Raw genomic sequence first — 20,970 nt, 5'->3', positions numbered from 1 at the left:
CATTCCAAAATGTTTTGTATTTAGGTAACTGTGTATTTCTGTGTATTTGTTTGCACGGACGCGGCGTCGCGCGCTCGCTCCGTCTGCTCGTGACGTGACGTCACATCATTACCGGAAGTGCTCCCGCGCTCCCCCTCCGTTCGTTCACTGTCTGGCGAAGATGGCGGACGGCAAAAATAAACGGGCCGACGCCGGTGACGCCGCCGAGCCGCTTCTGAAGAGAGCGAGACTCCGGGATGCGCGCGGTGATTCGGAGCACGGCGCGGCCGGAGACACAGAGCCGGTGGAGGCGGAACCGGAACCGGCGCTGATGGACGAGTCCCATCCTCAGGCCTCACTGAACAACAACAACAACAACAACCTCACCGAACCAAAACCAGAACCCGAGCCCGAGCCCGAGCTCTCCGGTACAGCATTACGCTCCTCACGGAGATATTTTTATGATTTAATTACTGGTTATTTTGTGAGTTTTTAAATTGATTCTCTCATGCTAAGCTAACAGTCAGAACGTTACAAACCCTAACCTCTAACTTTACTTTTGTGAGGTTGGTATAATTAACTTAGGCTATTTAATATAATCGCAACTTTTTATGGTTTCATAATAATAATAATTATTATTTATATATGCAACCTTTTATATAATAATAGTTATAATAATAACAGTATATTTATTATTATTGAATTATTCAGTTGTTGTTATTATTACATCGTCGATTATTATTATTATATTATTATAATCATCTGTAGAGTTTCGAATTATTCAGTTATTATTATTATTATTATTATTATCATCTGTGGAGTTTCATAATTATTTAATATTATTATTTTGTTTTATACAATTGATATATTTTTATTATTATTGAATTATTCAGTTATTATTATTATTATCATCATCTGTGGAGTTTCAATAATTATTTAATCATCTGTAGAGTTTCAATATTATTTAATATATATTATATTTTTATATTATTGATCATTCATTATTATTATTATTATTATTTTTATTATTATCATCTGCTAGTTTTCAATAATATTAATATTATTATTTTGTTTTAGATGCAATAATATTATTATTTTATCAGTTATTGATTTTATTCAGTTGTAATGTTTAAATTATTATTATTATTTATATTGATATATTATTATTATTATTGATCATCTGTGGAGTTTCAATATTATTATTTTATTATTATAAAACAATATGATACATTTATTATTATGTTTTATATTGATATTTTTATTATATTATAAAAACTAGTTTTTAAATGTTTTTATAATATAAAAACTATTTTTTAATTATTTTTATTTTATCTAGATATATTTATTATTATTGATTATTCAAATATGTTATTAGTTATTTATTATTATTATTATTATCACTGTAGAGTTTCACTAATTATTTATCATTATTTTGTTTTATACAATTGATATTTTATTATTATTGTTATTGATTTGTTATATTATTATTATTATTATCATCATGTAGAGAGTTTTTATATTTAATATTATTATTTTGTTTTTATGATACAATTGTTATTATTATTATCATCATCTGTGGAGTTTCAATAATTTATTATTATTATTATCATCATCTGTGGAGTTTCAATAATTATGTAATCATATCTTTTTTATACAATTGAATATTTATTATTAATTATTCAGGTTTATGGTATTGCTATATTATTATATTATTATTATATTATAATCTGTAGAGTGTTTAACTAGTTTCTTAATATCTATATGTTTTTAATACAATTGTTAATTTTTTTATTATATTATTATATTTTGTATTATTGATTATCATCTGTGGAGTTAATAATTATTTATATTTATGTTTTTATTTATTATTATTATTATTATTCAACTAGTTTTTAAATGTTTTTATGTTTTACATTTAAGTGATTAATAATAATATATTATTCAATAATATAAAAACTATAAAAACTACTTTTTAAATGTTTTTATGTTTTACATTTAAGTGTTTATTACTAATATATTTAATTATGCAATTTAATTATTAAATATTGTGTTATCATTATTCAGATTTTAACATTGTTATTGATTTGTGTATTTTATTATTTTATTAAAAAAAATAAAATAAAAATTTTAATATTAAATAATAAAATAGTATTTATCTCTTAATCTCTTAATTATTATATAATAATAATATTATTATTATTTAATAAAGTACTTATTAAATATTATTTTGTCATGGTTATTTATATTATGCAATTTAATTATTAATTAAATTCTATTTATATTATTATTTTTATTTATTGCATATTATTTACCTCTCCAGTTATTATTATTATTATTATTATTATTATTTTTAAGGGACATGTCACACTTGTCCCTGCTTTGACTAGTCATGTCAACTCCATAAATATTTCATGCTTTATTTGTACAATTATTTACATACTTTATAAATGTATTTAGTCACTATTCTGCATGCTGATGAATGAAGCCGTCATGTTTAAACTATAAATAAAAGGATTAAATCTAAAATTAAATAATAATAAAAAAAATATAAAATCAGTAATAAATACTATCTGCACAAAACTGTTAATAGAAGCATTAAGTCTAAGGTTACATAGTAACCATCAAGTGTATTATTCCTCTGTATAAACAGTGATAACTCTGAAATCGTGTTTTTGTCTGGTTTGCTCACAGACCTAACTGATGCAGGTGTCCGTCCCAATGGTTTCACATCTCCTGATCTTCCTCACGACGATGATGATGATGATGACTGCTCGTCTCACGCCAGCTCCAGTGACTGGACGCCTCAGCCACAGATCGGTCAGTTTAGCTAGTTTCAGTAGTGCAAGACTCTTAAAGATGGACCAAGAAAAACTTTTACAGTTTCTTTCAAAAGTACATTTAAAGAATCGTAAATACAAAACTTCACAGATGCATGTTTTTTTTTTTTTTTTTTTTTTTGAGGTCTGAGATGTGTGAACAGTGAAGAGAGAGAGAGAGAGAGAGGGCAAACATTTAGCATTTTAGCTCAACATTGCCGTCTAATTTTGTCTTAATTTTTGGCAATTTTTTTAATTTTGGCAATTTTGTCTTAAATAGCCTGCATAACATTTTTCATAACATGGGATTTTAACCAAATATATTCAATCTTGATTTTTGTAAAATGTTGCAAAGATGTTAAATGCTTTTTTTCTTTTGGTGGGGGGGGGGTGAAAAATTATAGATTTGGACATGTAAGTTAATAAAAAAATATTTGTAAAAAAATACCTTAAAGTAACAAGAATTGAGCAGGTAAAGCAAATATCTTCAATAGAAATATTAGACCTTTTTTTCCCTCTTACCTGTTTGCATCTCTGAAACCTTGTTTTATATAATTGCATTATTGTTGTATTTTGTATTGAGTACTACTGTACTGTTCTTATAATGTATAATCTTAGTTTGCCGTGAAACCGGTAAACTAAAGTCACGTCTGAAGTGCACAATTACGCACATATACTGTATGCATTTGTGTGTTTTGTGGATTCAATGAAAACTTGGTTTTCCTCTAGGCTCGTATCGGTTCATTCAGCAGCACATCATGAGAGGAACCGACCCGAGGGCCATCCTGAAAGACCTGCTTCCCGAAACAGTTCTCCCGGCGGATCTGGACGACATGACGCTGTGGCAGATCATCATCAACATCTCAGAGCCGCCCAAAAGAAAGAAACGCAAAGACGTCAACACGCTAGAGGACGTTGTGCGGCTCCTGAAGGAGAGGAAGAAGATTCTGGTGCTCACGGGCGCCGGGGTGCGTCTTGGATTCTTACTTTAACTCACACACACTCTCAGGATGCTTCCAGTGTGTTAAACATCCTTCTTGTTCCTCGACAGGTGTCTGTTTCTTGTGGGATCCCTGACTTTCGGTCTAGAGACGGCATATACGCTCGACTCGCCGTGGACTTCCCTGACCTTCCTGATCCTCAAGCCATGTTTGACATAGACTACTTCAGAAGAGATCCGAGGCCTTTCTTCAAATTCGCCAAGGTTCGATACACTGCCTTCTCATTTGCATTTCAACCAACAAAGGAGAACAATTCGTATAATGATACGTTTTTAATGCACTGGTCAGTTTAGACTGTTTTGCTTCCATAGCAAAAATCCAAAACACAATTTTAAGTGTTTATTTTATTGCACTTTATCTTTTTGCATCTGTAGATTTTAAATGACAACACTTATCTTTTCTTCACTTCAGTAAAACTTGTATGCAACCGACTTTACAGTTTTATTCCCATCAATATTGATTAAAATAACTGGAAAGTGCGAGATCTGTAAGGTCTCTAAGTTGTCTTGTCATGAAGGTTTGTATTTATACTACCGTTCAAAAGTTTGAGACTTGTAATGTTTTTTAAAGAAGACTTTAATGCTCATCAAGGCTGCATTTATTTGATTAAAAATACAGAAAAAAACAGTAATCTTGCAAAATGTTATTACTATTTAAAATAATGGTTTCTAGTTTAATATCCTTTAAAATATAATTTATTTCTGTGATGCAAAGCTGAATTTCCATCATTATTACTCCAGTATTAAAAGTCACATGATTCTTCAGAAATCATTCTAATATGCTGATTTATTATTAGAATAATCAATGTTGGAAACAATTTTTTTTTTTTGGAAACTGATACTTTTTTCAGGATTATTTAATTAATAAAAAGTTAAAAAGAACAAAATTTACTCAAAAAAAAAACAAAAACCTTAAAACAAAAAAAAATTCAAAACTTTTCTTTAAAAATAAATAATATATTAAAAATAAATAAACTTTATATTAATTAAAGAATCCAGAAAAAAAGTATCATAGGTTCCTAAAACATCTTAAGCAGCAACAGTTTCAACACTGATAATAAATCATCATATTAGAATGATTTCTGAAGATCATGTGACTCTGAAGACTGGAGTAATGATGCTGAAAATTCAGCTGCGCATCACAGAAATAAATTAGATTTTAAAGTATACTAAATAGAAAAATGCTATTTTACATCGTAATAATATTTCACAATTTTAAATTTTTTCCTGTATTTTTTGATCAAATAATGCAGCCTTGATGAGCATAAGAAACTCTTTTTAACAGTAGTGTGCATTTCTGCATTTGCATTCATTTATGTATAAAAACTGCATAAATGACAATATTCTCTGTTTGCTTCTGCTGCAGGAAATCTACCCGGGACAGTTCCAGCCGTCTCCGTGTCACAGGTTCATCTCCATGCTGGATAAGAAGGCAAGGTTACTGAGGAACTACACGCAGAATATCGACACACTGGAGCAGGTGGCCGGGATCCAGAAGATCATTCAGTGTCATGGTACATCTGCTCATCATTCCTCATATACACCTAGATTTTAATATCCCGTCACTATCTAGACTCTTTTATTATCCTCTGTCTTTTACTAATTGTTTTAGGTTCCTTTGCGACTGCTTCCTGTCTTGTCTGTAAACATAAGGTTGACTGTGAGGCCGTAAGGGAGGATATATTCAACCAGGTATGCCTGAGTATGAAAATTTAAAGGAGTAGTTCACCCAAAAATGAAACTTTGCTGAAAATGTGATCATCCTCAGGTCATCCGAGATCAGGATGAGTTTGTTTCTTCATCAGGTTTGTAGAAATGTAGCATTGCATCAGTGTCTCATCAATGGATGCTCTGCAGTGAATGGGTGCCGTCAGAATGAGAGTCCAAACAGCTGATAAAAACATCACAATCCACAGCACTCCAGTCCTATCAGTGAACATCTGGAGAAAGACTAAAGCTGAAACACATCCAGCATTAAGATGTTTTTAACTCAAAAATACATAGAGTCTATAATCCATAATAACACTTCCTCCAGTGAAAAAGTGCTCTGGTGTGAATCAGGAGAGAAATCTGCACAGATCAAGCACCGTTTACAAACCAAAACAGTTTAAAATAGCTCTGACTTTTTCATTGAAAATTACGGACTCATATTTTAGCTGGAAGCAAGGTTTTAAAGTTATTATCAGCTGTTTGGACTCTCATTCTGACGGCACCCATTCACTGCAGAGCATCCATTGCTGAGACACTGACGCAATGCTACATTTCTCCAAAACAAAATGAAGAAGCAAACTCATTTGAATCTCGGGTTTGCTGAAAATGTCATTATTGGGTGAACTATTCCTTTAATGTGTGCTCGCGATTGTGCTGCGGCTCGTGAAACCGTCGTTGTTCTGTCGCAGGTTGTTCCTCACTGTCCCAGGTGTCCGTCAGATGTCCCCTACGCCATCATGAAACCAGACATCGTCTTCTTTGGCGAGAACCTTCCAGAATTTTTCCATCGAGCCATGAAGCAGGACAAAGACGAGGTGGATCTTCTGATCGTCATCGGCTCCTCACTGAAAGTTCGGCCAGTGGCTCTCATACCCAGTGCGTTCCACCTCTTGTTCTTTCCTGTGGTTTTCTGTGTCTGCAGTAATTTGGGATGCTTTTGAGTGTAAAAATAAAGCTGTTGCACTTGATCCTATCATGATTTTAGGATATGATGCATCAGGTCTGGTTGAGATACGCTCTAGGTTGAATATGCACATGCACAGATGAAGTTTGAATGCTTTCAGATGAATAATGTAGTTTTTGAAGGTAACTTAGCAATTTAATGGATATTAAAGATGGTATCATCAGTGATTCCCAAGCATTTTTGTCACCTTAACCCCTTTGACCGAAAATATTTTAGAGTTATTATTTCAATTATACACAACACAATTCACAACACAATTCTCTTATCCATATTATCATTCAAATGAATTTACACAAGCAAAAACTCAACCTAATACATTTTTTTTCTTTTTATTAAATGTATTTATTATAATATTTTTAAATATTCTTCTAAAATATTCTTAAATCTTTTTTCAAGTAATTGTCACATTTTTGTTTTAAGATTGCATACATGTTGTAATTTCAGTAATGCTTATTAGTATTATTAAACAATATACTTTGAATATTATACAGTATACACTTTAATATGATTAAATATTGAATTTGTATTTTTTTGTAATTTATTTAAAATAAATATAATGCATTAAAATAAAATAATAAATAAATATTAAATTATAAAAATAAAAGAAATATAATTATGCCAATATACACTTTAATATGATTGATATGAATTTGTATTTTTTTTGTAATTTAAAAATATTTAATGATATTAAAATAAAATAATAAATAAATATTAAATTTATAAAAATTAAAAGAAATGTTATTTTTTGTTATATAATTATACAATATACACTTTAATATGATTAAATATTGAATTTGTATTTTTTTGTAATTTATTTAAAATAAATATAATGCATTAAAATAAAATAATAAATAAATATCATTTAATTTATAAAAATTTATATAAATGTTATTTTTTTGTTATTTGTATTTTTTATTAAAAGAAAAAAGTGTTTTTGTAAAAGATGCTTAAAACCAAAGCAATCCGATATTTATTTGTGTAAAGTTTAAGGTTTTCAAAAACTCTTTGCCCACATTATGTAATTCCATTAAATATACTTTTTATAATATTTTTAAATATTCTTTTAATAATATTCTTAAGGTAAGTGTTGTATTTTTATTTCATTTTAAATTTATTTAATTTATTCAAATGAATTCTTAGCAATGCATATTACTAATCAAAAATTAAGTTTTGATATATTTACGGTAGGAAATTTACAAAATATCTTCATGGAACATGATCTTTACTTGATATCCTAATGATTTTTGTAAAAGAAAAAAATCTATATCCTAACAATGTATTTTTGGCTATTGCTACAAATATACCCCAGAGACTTAAAACTGCTTCTGTGCTCCAGGGTCACACAGTGAGATGATATTTGTTTTGTGTGTCTCTCTGAGGCTCTATACCTCATGACGTGCCTCAAGTCCTGATCAACCGCGAGCCGCTGCCGCACCTGAACTTCGACGTGGAGCTGCTCGGAGACTGTGACGTCATCGTGAACGAACTCTGCCATCGTCTGGGTGGCGACTTCGAGCAGCTGTGCTACAACTCGTCCCGTCTCAGCGAGATCACGGAGAAACCGCCCTCTCAGAGCCCGTCCACAGGAGCGTCAGCGGACACTTCACTGTCTCCTGAGAAGGAGGAGCCGCAGACAGCAGCCAGAAGAACAAGCCCTCATCCAGAGCCGTTACCGGAAGCTAACTCAGACCCGAAGACAGCAAGTCCCTGTGACGCTACAGAAGCACCGGACGCTCCTGAAGACCTGAAGGAGGAAGAACCAGCGGACCCTCACCGTGCCGAAGTGCGGAGACGATGCTGGAGGAGCCGAATCTGTCAGAGTCCAATCAGCAAACGACTCGGAGGTAAAATCATTTCTATTTATTTATTTTTCAAACACATTTTTGAGGTGTTCCTGCTGTTATTAAGAATGATTTATCAGTGCATTTTATTGCAAATTACACAAAAATTATCAAATTAATCTTTAATCAAAATTAAATAGCATAATTTATGTACTATATTTATTTATTATATTTTATACAATATATTTTAAATAATATATATATATAATATATATATATATATATATTATATATATATATATATATATATATATATATGTATGTATGTGTTTTGTATGTATAATTATGTAATTTATATTATATTAATATAGTTTTTTTATTATATATATATATTAATGCTGACAAACAATTAATCACATCCAAAACAAAAGTTTTTGTTTACATAATATATGTATGTTTACTGTGTATATTTATTATGTATATATAAATACACATGTAATATTTACATATTTTATATAAATATATTGAACATATAAACTTAACATATTTTTCTTAAATATATACATGCATGTGTTTGTTTTTATATATACATCATTTTTTTATTTATTATGTAATTTTATTTATATTATATTAATATATTGTGAATTATAATTATATTAATATATATGATTTTTTATTTATAAATAGATAGTTTTTGTGATAAATGTTATGTATTATATTTAGATTCTGATGTTATTTTATTTTATTTTTGAATGGTTTAGTATCACATCACATCACTGTTCATAAAAAAAGATGCTTAAAACCAAAGCTATCAGATATTATATTTATTTCTGGAAAGTTTTACGTTTTCAGACCCTCGCTGCACGCACGATGTCATGTGTTGTTTTTCTGTTTCGCAGCCTCGCAGTATTTATTCCAAGCACCGAACCGCTACATCTTCCACGGCGCCGAGGTCTACTCGAGCTCAGAGGACGAGTCGTCCAGTTCCTGCGGCAGCGACAGCGACGCCGTGGATCATGAAGACAGCGACGCAGAAGAAGAACAAAACACAGACGTTCTCGCAGAGACAGTACAGGAGCGTGAACACAAACGCCTTCAGACGGACTGCACCGCAGAAACACACCCACAAACCACACAATAACTCACCAGCACTCGCTGCATTTAAGTCTGTTTTATATATTTTTGTATTTCCTTCCTCCTAAACGCTCGTTGTGTCTTCTAATGCATGCGACTTCTTTCTTTTGTTCGGCTTATAAACCTTTCTTTTGTTTCACCACCAGCCTTTTCGTATTTTTACGGTGAGAATTGAACACGCCGGATAAAAAAGGGAATGATTTTCAAACCAAAGATCACTTTCTCCGTATCGTTTTCATACGATAGTTCCTTGTTGTGCACCAAACTGTGGCTTTTTTTTAGACATTTGGCAGCTACGGTCAGCCTACTATTGAAGCCTTTTATACCCAGTAGACATCAAGCTGATGGTTTCCATTAGTTTTCAGTTTGTAAACCTATAGAAAGACATTATTTACATGCGTTCACACTCTTGTGATTGCTGTCCTCCAGCACTTAGTCAGTTCTGAATCAGTTTTTGATTAATGTGCCTGTTGATGTTGGTTGGTTTTTTTTCTCGCTCTTGTTGACCCGGCATTAAAATCTTTATAACACTGTTAAGTTATAATATCAACACGATTTCATGATTCCCTCGTGCAGATGACGCAGTTTTGGTCTCATTTCTTTAATGTTCAAATTAAAGATTTTGTGTTTGCATTAATTGCAGATTGGCGATGCTGCAAAAGAGTAAATGAACACTTTTGTCACCAAATACAGCACTCTTTTGACTCTCGTCACTCATGCTTGAGCTAAACTCTGTACGTGATGCATGCAAGTTTTAATTAAGAATAGCAGAGAAGTATTTTGCTCGGTAATAAAATACTCAAGAGTTCGCAGAATGATCGGCTGAAGCTGTGTTTAAGTAGAGGGTCGTGGAGGCCTGACCATAGTGGCGTTTCTAAACCATTTCGTACTGTATTCTACATTTACTGCACATTTTATGCATGTTTGAATTATGAGGTTACAAGTTATTAAAGCAAATTTCAAGTTAAAGTGTAGTAATAAAAAAGTAATACATTTGTATTCATAAAATACATGAATAATGCCTATATTAAATAGAATTTAATGCATTTTGTGTTCATAAATTTACTTAACTTTTTTCTTAGTAATTGGTAATATTTTATTAATTTTGTTATATTTTATTAAATTGTTTTTATTAATATTGTATTGTTTTACATAATAAATAATTTTAATGAGCCTGTTATTTATATAGTTAAATATAGACATAGAGTATTTAATTAATTGCTTAAAATTTATTTTAAAGCTCAGAAAATTGCAGTAGAAAAGGCAAGATATGGAAATTAATTTTATGTTTGCCCTTTTGTGGGTTTTTCTCTAGCACCTCTGTTTTTATTGTTTTTATTTTTTGTTTGTTTGTTTGTTTGTTTTGCACCCTTAGGTTCCAGATTTACAAATAGTTGTATCCCAGCCAGATATTGTCCTATCTAAACAAGCCATACATCAATGGAAAGATTATTTATTCATGATAAATATGACTGGTTTTGTGGTCCAGGGTCACATTTGTAAGTCGCTTTGGTTAAAAGCATCTGCTAAATGTATAAATGTAATGTAAATATAAAGTTTGAGGGATATAAATACTAAAAAAAAAAAAAAAAAAATAAAAAAAAAAAATACGAAATAATAAAACGAAATAACAACAAAATAAAATTCGATATTTATGCCGAAGACGGACTCTTATTTTGTCACGCGGACTGTTGTTTTGACACGTCCGCCATTTACCGGAAGTCCGTGTCGGATCTCGCTTCGGATTGACAACAAAATAAACAGGAGTGAAACATGAAGCGGTCATCGCTGAGCTGAAGCGGGTTCGAGAGGACATGGAGTGCTAAAGCTCTCTTAGTGCGGCAGCAGCATGGAGGAGATGCAGGGGGTCGAGGATGATAATCATAACTGTCGCGCGGAGGCTGTGAGTGTGTGTTCACCTGCGCAGGTGTGTGTGGACTCCGACTCCTGCAGTGACACCTGTGAGTCCACTTCTGCGCTGCTGCTCAACTCCACCGCCAAGTTCCGTAAGTTACACCAACACACCTCTGTTTATCAGTTTACACTGACTACTAATAACTGTTCGCATAAAATTAAAGGCATTGATGTGTGCTTACAAAACCAGCACTGGCTCTGCACCCCTTCAACTAAATTAATTCCTTCAGACTTATGTGCCTCTAGAGGCTTGCGTTCTGCAAGTGAACGTCACTTTATTGTTCATCTCAAAGAGGCACAAAATCACTTTCACAGACTTTTACATTAACTGTTCCCTCCTGCTGGAATGAGCTGCTCAACTCAATCCCAGCAGCGGAGTCCTTCGCCAGCTTCAAGAAATGACTAAAAACACATCTCTTCAGTCTTTATTTGACCCTCTAACTCTCTGTTCTAATTCTATTTTATCTATCTGTTGACTTGACCCTCTAACTCTAGCGCTTTCTGTTCTAATTCTATTTTATCTATCTGTTGACTCGACCCTCTAACTCTAGCACTCTATTCTGATTCTATTTTATCTATCTGTTGACTCGACCCTCTAACTCTAGCACTCTATTCTAATTCTATTTTATCTATCTGTTGACTCGACCCTCTAACTCTAGCACTCTATTCTAATTCTATTTTATCTATTTGTTGACTTGACCCTCTAACTCTAACGCTCTGTTCTAATTCTATTTTATCTATCTGTTGACTATGCACCTTGTCTAACTGTTTTATCGCTCTCTGTTCTAATTCTCTCTTTTAATCTATTTGTTGATTGACTCGACCCTCTAACTCTAGCGCTCTCTGTTCTAATTCTATTTTATCTATCTGTTGACTTGACCCTCTAACTCTAGCGCTCTGTTCTAATTCTATTTTATCTATCTGTTGACTCGACCCTCTAACTCTAGCACTCTGTTCTAATTCTATTTTATCTTTCTAATTCTATTTTATCTATCTGTTGACTCGACCCTCTAACTCTAGCACTCTCTTTTCTAATTCAATTTTATCTATCTGTTGACTCGACCCTCTAACTCTAGCACTCTATTGTGATTCAATTTTATCTATTTGTTGACTCGACCCTCTAACTCCAGCACCCTATTCTAATTCTATTTTATCTATCTGTTGACTCGACCCTCTAACTCTAGGACTCTATTCTAATTCTATTTTATCTATTTGTTGACTCGACCCTCTAACTTTAGCATTCTATTCTAATTCTAATTTATCTATCTGTTGACTCGACCCTCTAACTCTAGTACTCTGTTCTAATTCAATTTTATCTATGTTGACTCGACCCTCTAACTCTAGCACTCTCCTTTTCAAATTCTAATTTATCTATCTGTTGACTCGACCCTCTAACTCTAGCACTCTCTTTTATAATTCTATTTTATATTATTTGACAACAACACCCAATAACTTTAGCACTCTATTCTAATTCTAATTTATCTATCTGTTGACTCGACCCTCTAACTCTAGTACTCTCTGTTCTAATTCTATTTTATTTATTTGTTAACTCGACCCTCTAACTTTAGCACTCTATTCTAATTCTATTTTATCTATCTGTTGACTCGACCCTCTAACTCTAGCATTCTTTTCTAATTCTATTTTATCTATTTGTTGACTCGACCCTCTAACTCTAGCACTCTGTTCTAATTCTATTTTATCTATCTGTTGACTCGACCCTCTAACTCTAGCACTCTCTGTTCGAATTCTATTTTATCTATTTGTTGACTCTAACCTCTAACTCTAGCACTCTATTCTAATTCTATTTTATCTATTTATTGACTTGACCCTCTAACTCCAGCACTCTGTTCGAATTCAATTTTATCTATTTGTTGACTCTAACCTCTAACTCCAGCAATCTATTCTAATTATATTTTATATATTTGTTGACTCGACCCTCTAACTCTAGCACTCTATTCTATATTTTATCTATTTGTTTGACTCGACCCTCGACCCTCTAACTCTAACGCTCTGTTCTAATTCTATTTTATCTATCTGTTGACTCAACCTTCTAACTGTTGCGCTCTCTGTTCTAATTCTATTTTATCTATTTGTTGACTCGACCCTCTAACTCTAGCACTTTATTCTAATTCTATACGTTAGTTATTTGTTAACTCGACCCTCTAACTTTAGCATCTATTTCTAATCTAATTTATCTATCTGTTGACTCGACCTAACTCTAACTCTGTTCGCAAATTTTATTATTGACGACCTTAACTTTAGCACTTTTCTAATCTCTATTTGGATTCTGTTGACTCGACCCTCTAACTCTAGCACTCTCTGTCGAATTCTATTTTATCTATTTGTTGACTCTATTCTAATTCTATTTAATTATATCTATATTGTTGACTCGACCCTCTAACCTCCGTAGCACTCTCTGTTCGAATTCTATTTTATCCATTTGTTGACTCGACCCTCTAACTCTAGCGCTCTCTGTACAAATTCTACTTTATCTATTTGTTGACTCGAACCTCTAACTCCAGCAATCTATTCTAATTATATTTTATATATTTGTTGACTCGACCCTCTAACTCTAGCACTCTCTGTTCGAATTCTATTTTATCCATTTGTTGACTTGACCCTCTAACTCTAGCGCTTTCTGTTCGAATTCTATTTTATCCATTTGTTGACTTGACCCTCTAACTCTAGCGCTCTCTGTACGAATTCTACTTTATCTATTTGTTGACTCAAACCTCTAACTCCAGCACTCTATTCTAATTCTATTTTATATATTTGTTGACTCGACCCTCTAACTCTAGCGCTCTCTGTTCGAATTCTATTTTATCTATTTGTTGACTCGACCCTCTAACTCTACCACTCTCTTTTCTAATTCTGTTCTTTAAAAAAAAATTTAGACTTGCACTCTATTCATTTGCTAACTTTTCATTCATTTATTGCTTGTTTTCTTTAAAAAAAACTAACACTAGTTTCTCTATTCTTTTTGTATTCTATCTATTTGTTTTTTATTTATTATACAATTAACAAAAAGCAAAAAAAGCCTCTAACACTAGCTTGCTCTATTCTTTTTCTATTCTATCTGTTTTCTTTTTATTTATTATATTATTTAAAAGCCCTTGCTATGTGTACTGCGTTAAGCTCTCTCGCGCTCTGTCTCTCTTTCTGTATGTATAATTATTTATATTAAACATACTATTTTACACAGTATATTATTTATGAAATATTTTATATATGTAAATATTTTATAAATTAAATGTTTCATAAATATAATATACTGATATAAACTTTAAATTCATTTGCCTAGTTTTTAATAATAAAGTAGCAAAATAATAAACATCTAAATTAAATGTAATTTGTTATTAAAATGTGTTCTTAAAAACTGCTTTTTGTTTTGTTTTAAATAATTGTATTAGTTTTCTTTTTTATAAATTTTTCATATTATTCTATTAGTGCATTTAATAATATTAAACAATGGCTAAATTAAATGGAATTTAATAAAATGTTTTCATAAAAATTACTTCTCATTAATTTATTGATTTTGTATTGTTGCTTTTTTTAAACAAAATATAAATTATTTAAATTATGTATTTTTTTATATTTATATTTATTTACACTGCCGTTCAAAAGTTTGGGATCAGCAAGATTTTTTATGTTTTTTAAAGAAGTATCTTTAGCTCATCAAGGCTGCATTTATTTGATGAAAAACAGAGAAAAAAAACAGTAATATTGTGAAATAGTATTACAATTTAACACAACAGTTTTCTGTTCTATTACACTTTAAAATATAATTTATTTCTGTGATGAAAAGATGAATTTTTTTGGAACCTGTGATACCCTTTTAGGATTCTTTGATGAATAAAAAGTTAAAAAGAACAGTATCAGCATGTCTTTACCATTTCTTTTTTTTTTTTTTTTATCTGATTCCAAACTTTTGAACGACAGTCTATATGTTATTTTATATATTTGTGATTATTGCAGTTCTGTATTACTGTTTGATACCATCACTGTACTGTTTGTGTAAGCGATAGAGAGAAGTTTTTCAGCAGCAAGTGTCACGCGTGTTGCTTCTGTTTGTTTGACGATGTCTAGACTTGAACGTGATGACAGCAGAAGAATACAAGACGGTTTACTGGCCAAAACTAGAGCAAGCCATTGAGCACCTGCTCACTCAAAGCCCGATGGAGCACATCTCCATCTCATACGAGCAGATCTACAGGTCAGTGCTGCTCCACTCCTGAACATGCTGCTCGTCTGTGCTTTAATACGTCCTTCTGTGTTCCTCTTCCAGTCAGGTTTATAAGTGTGTGTGCCAGCAGCACTCCGAGCTGCTCTACAACGACCTGATGTGGAAGATCAGGTCTCATCTAGAGCAAGTGTCTTCAGAGCTACAGGTCAGTGCAGAGACACACTCAAACCTGTCTGTAGTGCTTCTGTTGTGGGTAAATAAAGGGAGCTTTTAAATCTACCACAATCAAATCATTGATTCTTTCACAGTCATATGATGTTTGTGATTTATACATTGATATACATGACAAAATATGAATTTTAGAACCATCTCTGTTGACATTTTTTTTTAACCAGAAAACAATTTATTTATTTTTTTAATCAAGACTTTTTTTAAGCAAAATAAATGTCTGAAATGCATATAACTTTTCTTTAAATGTGTATTTACAGATTTTTATTAACTTTTTATTAATTTTATTTTTTTCCTATTATACTAATGTTTTTGTACATTTTTATAATCCTTTTATCAAAATAATGAATGCCTAAATTAAATATAATTTGTCATAAAAAATCTGTTCATAAAATTTATTTTTTGTTAATTTATACATTTTTATTGATGTTTTTATAATTTATAATTTAATTTTTTTATTTTTTAGAAAGCAGCGATGCCTAAAATTTATTTTTTGTTCATTTATATATATTTTTATTGATGTTTTTATAATTTAGATTTTTTTTAGAAAGCAGCAATGCCTAAAATTTATTTTTTGTTAATTTATATATATTTTTATTGATGTTTTTATAATTTAGATTTTTTTTAGAAAGCAGCGATGCCTAAAATTTATTTTTTGTTAATTTATATATATTTTTATTGATGGAAAGCCAGCGATGCCTATTTATTTTTTGTTATTTTTGATATTGATGTTTATAATTTAGATTCCTAAAATTAACATCTATTCATAAAATATATATATTTTTATTGAATTTATAAAAATTTATATATTTTTAAAAAGAGTGTTTTATTAAAATAATACTTTTTATTAACTTTCTTTTGTATTTTTATTTTTTGTTTTTATAGAATATTTTATATTTATAATATTACTATTAATTAATTTTGTCTTGTTTTCATCTTGAAAAAAGCAAAGCGATAAATGCCTAAATTAAAGATAATTTGTCTTTCGAAATGTCAATAAAATACTTTTTTATTCATGTATTTATTTTCTATTTTATTATTGTTTTTATAATTTTGTAATCTATATTTCTTTACAATAAATACCTAAATTAGAAAAATGAATGAAAAGCTGTTGTCCTATCTCTTCTAAAGGCCAGTCCAGCAGAAGATTTAATAGAAAACTTTAACCTGGCTCTGACGCGGTACACAGCCGCTCTGCACTGCATCGTTCCCGTCTTCATCTATATGGTACAATACCAAAACTCAAAAATTAATGTTTTTGAAAGTGCCTCTGTCACTCAATACTTTCAGTGTACCTTGTTCTGACAAAAATAATGAAAAAAGAAAAAAAAGCCAAATTCTGTGCTTTTGAATATAATTGTTATCATGACACTTTCCATGTTTTGCGAGATCATTTGAATTCTATATTCATTTATCTGCATTTGGTTAAAGAACAAGTTCTACATTGAGACGAAGCTGAACCGTGACCTGCGGGACGATCTCATGAAGCTCTTCTCTGATCACGTCGCAGAGAAACACGTCGGCACGCTCCTGCGTGAGTGCAGATCAAACACAGTCTTATGACTTTACAGTGCATTTTGTGAATATATTAATTCAAGTGTTGTTATTTTTTTTCTCAGCTCTTCTTAAAAAGGCTCATTCCATGCCGTTTCAAGTCAAACCATCAACGATGGCGAGTGTTGTGAAAGGTCTTTATGCCCTCCGGCCAGGTGAGAGGGATTTTCTTTTCTTTAATTGTCTCTGTGCATCGCTCTGTGTTTGTTCTTCTGAACTGAGTTACAGTTACAGTGGGTTTGTTTTGTGCCGGACTGCATGCAGCATTTGCATAACCAAACATTTCTCCGCTCTGTTATCTGTGTATGGATTTTCAGATGCATGTTAAGCTGTAGCTACTTTCTAAAAAAAAAACACACATTTACAGTGGCCCCAAAAACTATTCGGACACTTTAGTTGCACACAAAATATCAATCCAAGAGTCATTAACAAGCAAACAATTCTGGAGCTTTTCTCAGAACTCTCTTTAAATTCACTAAGAACCTGTTCCTCAAGTTTATATTTCATATAGTTCACTTCATTATGTGAAATGTATTGATTGAAATATATATACAGTACAGGTCAAAAGTTTGGAAACATTACTATTTTTAATGAGAAAAAAAAAAAAAATTAATTAATTTAATTACAATTAATTAATTAAAAATAATATATAGGTGTGGTGTGTGTGTGTGTGTATATTTTATTTATTTATTTATTTATTAAAACAAGCTGAAAATGTTATTTGTGTATAAATGTTAAAACAAGCTGAAAATGTTATTTGTGTATAAATGTCTAATGTATATATATTGCAAATGTATATATATATATAGATATATATATATATATAATATATATATATAAATTATTAAGTACATTTTATACACCAAATAACATTTTCAAACTTGATTTAAAAATATTTATATAATAAATAAATGATTCATAATTATATTTTTCTATTTTTATACATTAATTGTTATTATATATATATGTGTGTGTGTATGTGTATATATGTATATGTATGTATAATTATTTTTATTATTTATTACATATGTGTGTGTGTATATTTTTAAAATACAAAAATATATTAATTAAAAAAATGTATTTATTTATTAAAGCTGCATAATAAATATTTATTTCTTATTCAAGCAATTACAAATGTAAAACAGATACACAATAAAATCAATAGATAGATAGAAATACACATAAATAAAACACACATAAATTTAATTACATCCCAATAAACACAATTCAAGAAGTTCTTCTGAATGCACAATAATCTCAAGTCCGTTTGGAAACAAGTTAAACTGGTTGTCAAGCCAACAATTTCCACTTCTAACATATTTCTTTTAAGTAGTACATTGTCAGTCCAGATGCATTCTGTTATGTGTGTTGTTTTCTTGTAGACTGGGTTCCTCTCGCTCCGGCTCTGTTCTCTAGATTCATTCCTCAGATCCACCCTCCTGCTCTCGAATCTCAGCTCCTGTATTACGCCGATCAAGATAAGAAACTGCAGCTGGAGCTCCATCAGAACGGCTTCTCCAGGTACGCTGTCTGCAAACCTCCAGCTGTGTCTGATGTTAAATCACGTGGCTGACTTCTGCTGTGTCTCAGGGGCGATCAGTCGCGGAAGCGAGCGAGTGAAGAGTCGTGACGGAGAAGTGGAGCTTGATTACGACTGCACTCGCCGACAAGCTGCTGCGATCGAAGCCTCCGTACTTCATTAAAAATCACTTCACAGCAGACTTTATCTGATTCAGAGACACTTCATCTCTTCATACAGTCTCAGTTATTCACAGACGCATTACACAACTACACAGACACGAGCATCACCTCCCGGGCCTTTGTGGGATTGCCTCTTTTCTCTTGCTGTGGATTTATTTCACAGTGTTCATCAGATTTCCAGGTTGATTATTTTGAAGCGTGCTCTCCTCATTTGTCGTTCTGTGAAATCATAAGGTTTGCTGTGATTTCAGAAATGATGTAGGATCCAGAATCTGAATGAAGGTATTCAAAATCCAGATTCTTACCCAGTTATTTTATTTCTTTTATTTTAGGATCACTACTGTAGTTTTAAACACGTGATGACTATTTTACCTAATAATAACGTGCCTTTGGCTGATCGCCTTTTTCCCTTTTTATAAGTGAAATGTAAAGTCAATCATTTATTACGACAGCTGTTGATTTTTCCTCACATATTGAATCTGGAAGCACGACAGTTTGTAAAAAAAACAGCACAGGTAAAGGACAGGTGTGATGTAAAGGGCTGCTAATAATTTATCATGACACTGAAACCAGAATTGTGTGTAATAACATTCATCAAGTCATTACAAAGCAATATTATACATATATAATGCTAAATATATCATTAGTTAATGCGCATTTCATTCATAAATCTTCAAATTTGAATAAACGTGAAGTATAATATAAGCATTATATAGTAATGTTATTATAATATTGTTTATGGGTTAATAAAAAATTATAAAGCAAAACGGAAGCAAATTTTTTTGAGAAAAAAATTAAAATTGTTAATAACTTCTAGTGAGTCATTAACAAGCAGTATTAAGTTATATAATGTTAAATAGATCGTTTAGTTAATGCACATTTATTCATATATTTAGGCATTATATAATAATGTTGTTCTAATATTGTTTGTCTTAATAAAAATTATCAGACAGTGCCAGGAGAAGCAAAACATTGATCATATTTGATTTAACTCTGCTTAAAGACAGTTGTATGTGTAAAATAATCTTTTTTACGAGAATTTCATTATAAACTCTTTATAAAACTGTGTATGAAGTGAGCAAAATGGAAAGCAGAACACTTGAAAATGAATTGTTATTAACCAACTGAATATGATCTCACTTGTTTTTGTCATTTTCTGTTGTTTTGTATTATAGTTGAAATCTAAAAGCATCACAGTGTATGTTTTGCATTGCAATAAAGATCACTGAAGAGAAAATCGTCGTGTAATAACGTCACAATGCAAAAGAAAAATGTGATTATCCTCAAAACAGGACAATACGTTGTTAAGTTGAATATGTTATTCATGTTCCTCATAGAAAACTTGGAAATATTAGGAAGTTTTGTATTTCATTTCCAAACCTGTGACTGTGAGTTTTTCTAGTTGTGCTCATCAAGCACATTCATTTTTGTTACATTTTTATAGAATTTTAATGTTTTGTGTAACAAAATGCTTTCTGTGTTCAGGTTTGAACGTAGTAATAACAATGCAAAAAACTTCAAATCAACATTTAAAACAAGGAAAAATATAAACCTTGTCAAAAAGTAGTCTTTGAGGATGCCTTAGCATACATTTAAATCCACAACCTAATAAAAGTAAACAATTATGTATTGAAACAACTAGGAATTCTCAAGCCTCTCTATAGAGTCCTATACAATCTATTAATAACATCATGAAATTACAGGTTTTATTTTTATTTTATTTTTTTTTTTGCTCTCAACAGTAGTGCTATTCTGGTGCTATTTTAAAGGCCTAGTCTCTATTTTAACCTGAAATAATGCATTAATTGAAAAATAAATAAATAATTTCAAAAAATTATAATTATAATTTTTTTTATTTTTTTTTTACTATTTTCAATGTTGAAAATGTATTATAATTATTGCATAAATATTAATAAGTACCATAAAATTCTCAGAATACAAAATATTATTGAACAAAAATATATTAGATTGATTTCACTGAAGAAAAAAAGTTACATTTCAGGTGT

The 20,970-nt window shown here is 30.9% G+C and overlaps 2 protein-coding genes across 3 annotated transcripts; both read left to right on the top strand.

The window, feature by feature from the left end:
* Positions 1-101: 101 nt before the first annotated feature.
* On the top strand, positions 102-10,202 carry LOC109093639 (NAD-dependent protein deacetylase sirtuin-1-like). The gene is made up of 9 exons (XM_042737599.1): positions 102-407; positions 2,671-2,796; positions 3,525-3,763; positions 3,847-3,999; positions 5,162-5,309; positions 5,408-5,487; positions 6,195-6,381; positions 7,849-8,313; positions 9,150-10,202. Exons 1-9 carry the CDS (start codon positions 161-163, stop codon positions 9,389-9,391), a joined length of 1,887 nt encoding a protein of 628 aa, XP_042593533.1. The 5' UTR covers positions 102-160; the 3' UTR covers positions 9,392-10,202.
* Positions 10,203-11,089: 887 nt separating this feature from the next.
* LOC109093919 (CDK2-associated and cullin domain-containing protein 1-like) lies at positions 11,090-20,201 on the top strand. Of its 2 annotated transcripts, XM_019107575.2 has the most exons (8): positions 11,091-11,390; positions 15,385-15,511; positions 15,584-15,686; positions 16,841-16,936; positions 17,141-17,243; positions 17,329-17,418; positions 18,646-18,784; positions 18,854-20,201. In XM_019107575.2, the coding sequence occupies exons 1-8, from the start codon at positions 11,234-11,236 to the stop codon at positions 18,891-18,893; spliced, it is 855 nt and encodes a 284-aa protein (XP_018963120.1). In that variant the 5' UTR covers positions 11,091-11,233; the 3' UTR covers positions 18,894-20,201. The 2 variants fall into 2 exon arrangements, with proteins under 2 accessions (XP_042593532.1, XP_018963120.1); XM_042737598.1 differs by lacking the exon at positions 16,841-16,936 and having other exon boundaries at positions 11,090-11,390.
* Positions 20,202-20,970: the final 769 nt, after the last annotated feature.

The sequence above is a fragment of the Cyprinus carpio genome, chromosome B13 (genome assembly GCF_018340385.1).
Source record: "Cyprinus carpio isolate SPL01 chromosome B13, ASM1834038v1, whole genome shotgun sequence".
NCBI lineage: Eukaryota > Metazoa > Chordata > Actinopteri > Cypriniformes > Cyprinidae > Cyprinus > Cyprinus carpio.
Note: the sequence above shows the minus strand (reverse complement) of the source record. Positions and strands in the feature narration are given on the sequence as shown.

What these genes read in the sequence shown, in the direction of transcription:
- LOC109093919 (XM_019107575.2), top strand. Translation starts at nt 11,234, where the DNA reads ATGGAGGAGATGCAGGGGGTCGAGGATGATAATCATAACTGTCGCGCG. An exon ending in TCATACGAGCAGATCTACAG is followed by an intron (nt 15,512 to 15,583) that starts GTCAGTGCTGCT and finishes TTCCTCTTCCAG; the next exon opens with TCAGGTTTATAAGTGTGTGT. An exon ending in TTCCCGTCTTCATCTATATG is followed by an intron (nt 16,937 to 17,140) that starts GTACAATACCAA and finishes ATTTGGTTAAAG; the next exon opens with AACAAGTTCTACATTGAGAC.
- LOC109093639 (XM_042737599.1), top strand. Translation starts at nt 161, where the DNA reads ATGGCGGACGGCAAAAATAAACGGGCCGACGCCGGTGACGCCGCCGAG. An exon ending in TGGTGCTCACGGGCGCCGGG is followed by an intron (nt 3,764 to 3,846) that starts GTGCGTCTTGGA and finishes GTTCCTCGACAG; the next exon opens with GTGTCTGTTTCTTGTGGGAT. An exon ending in GGGAGGATATATTCAACCAG is followed by an intron (nt 5,488 to 6,194) that starts GTATGCCTGAGT and finishes GTTCTGTCGCAG; the next exon opens with GTTGTTCCTCACTGTCCCAG.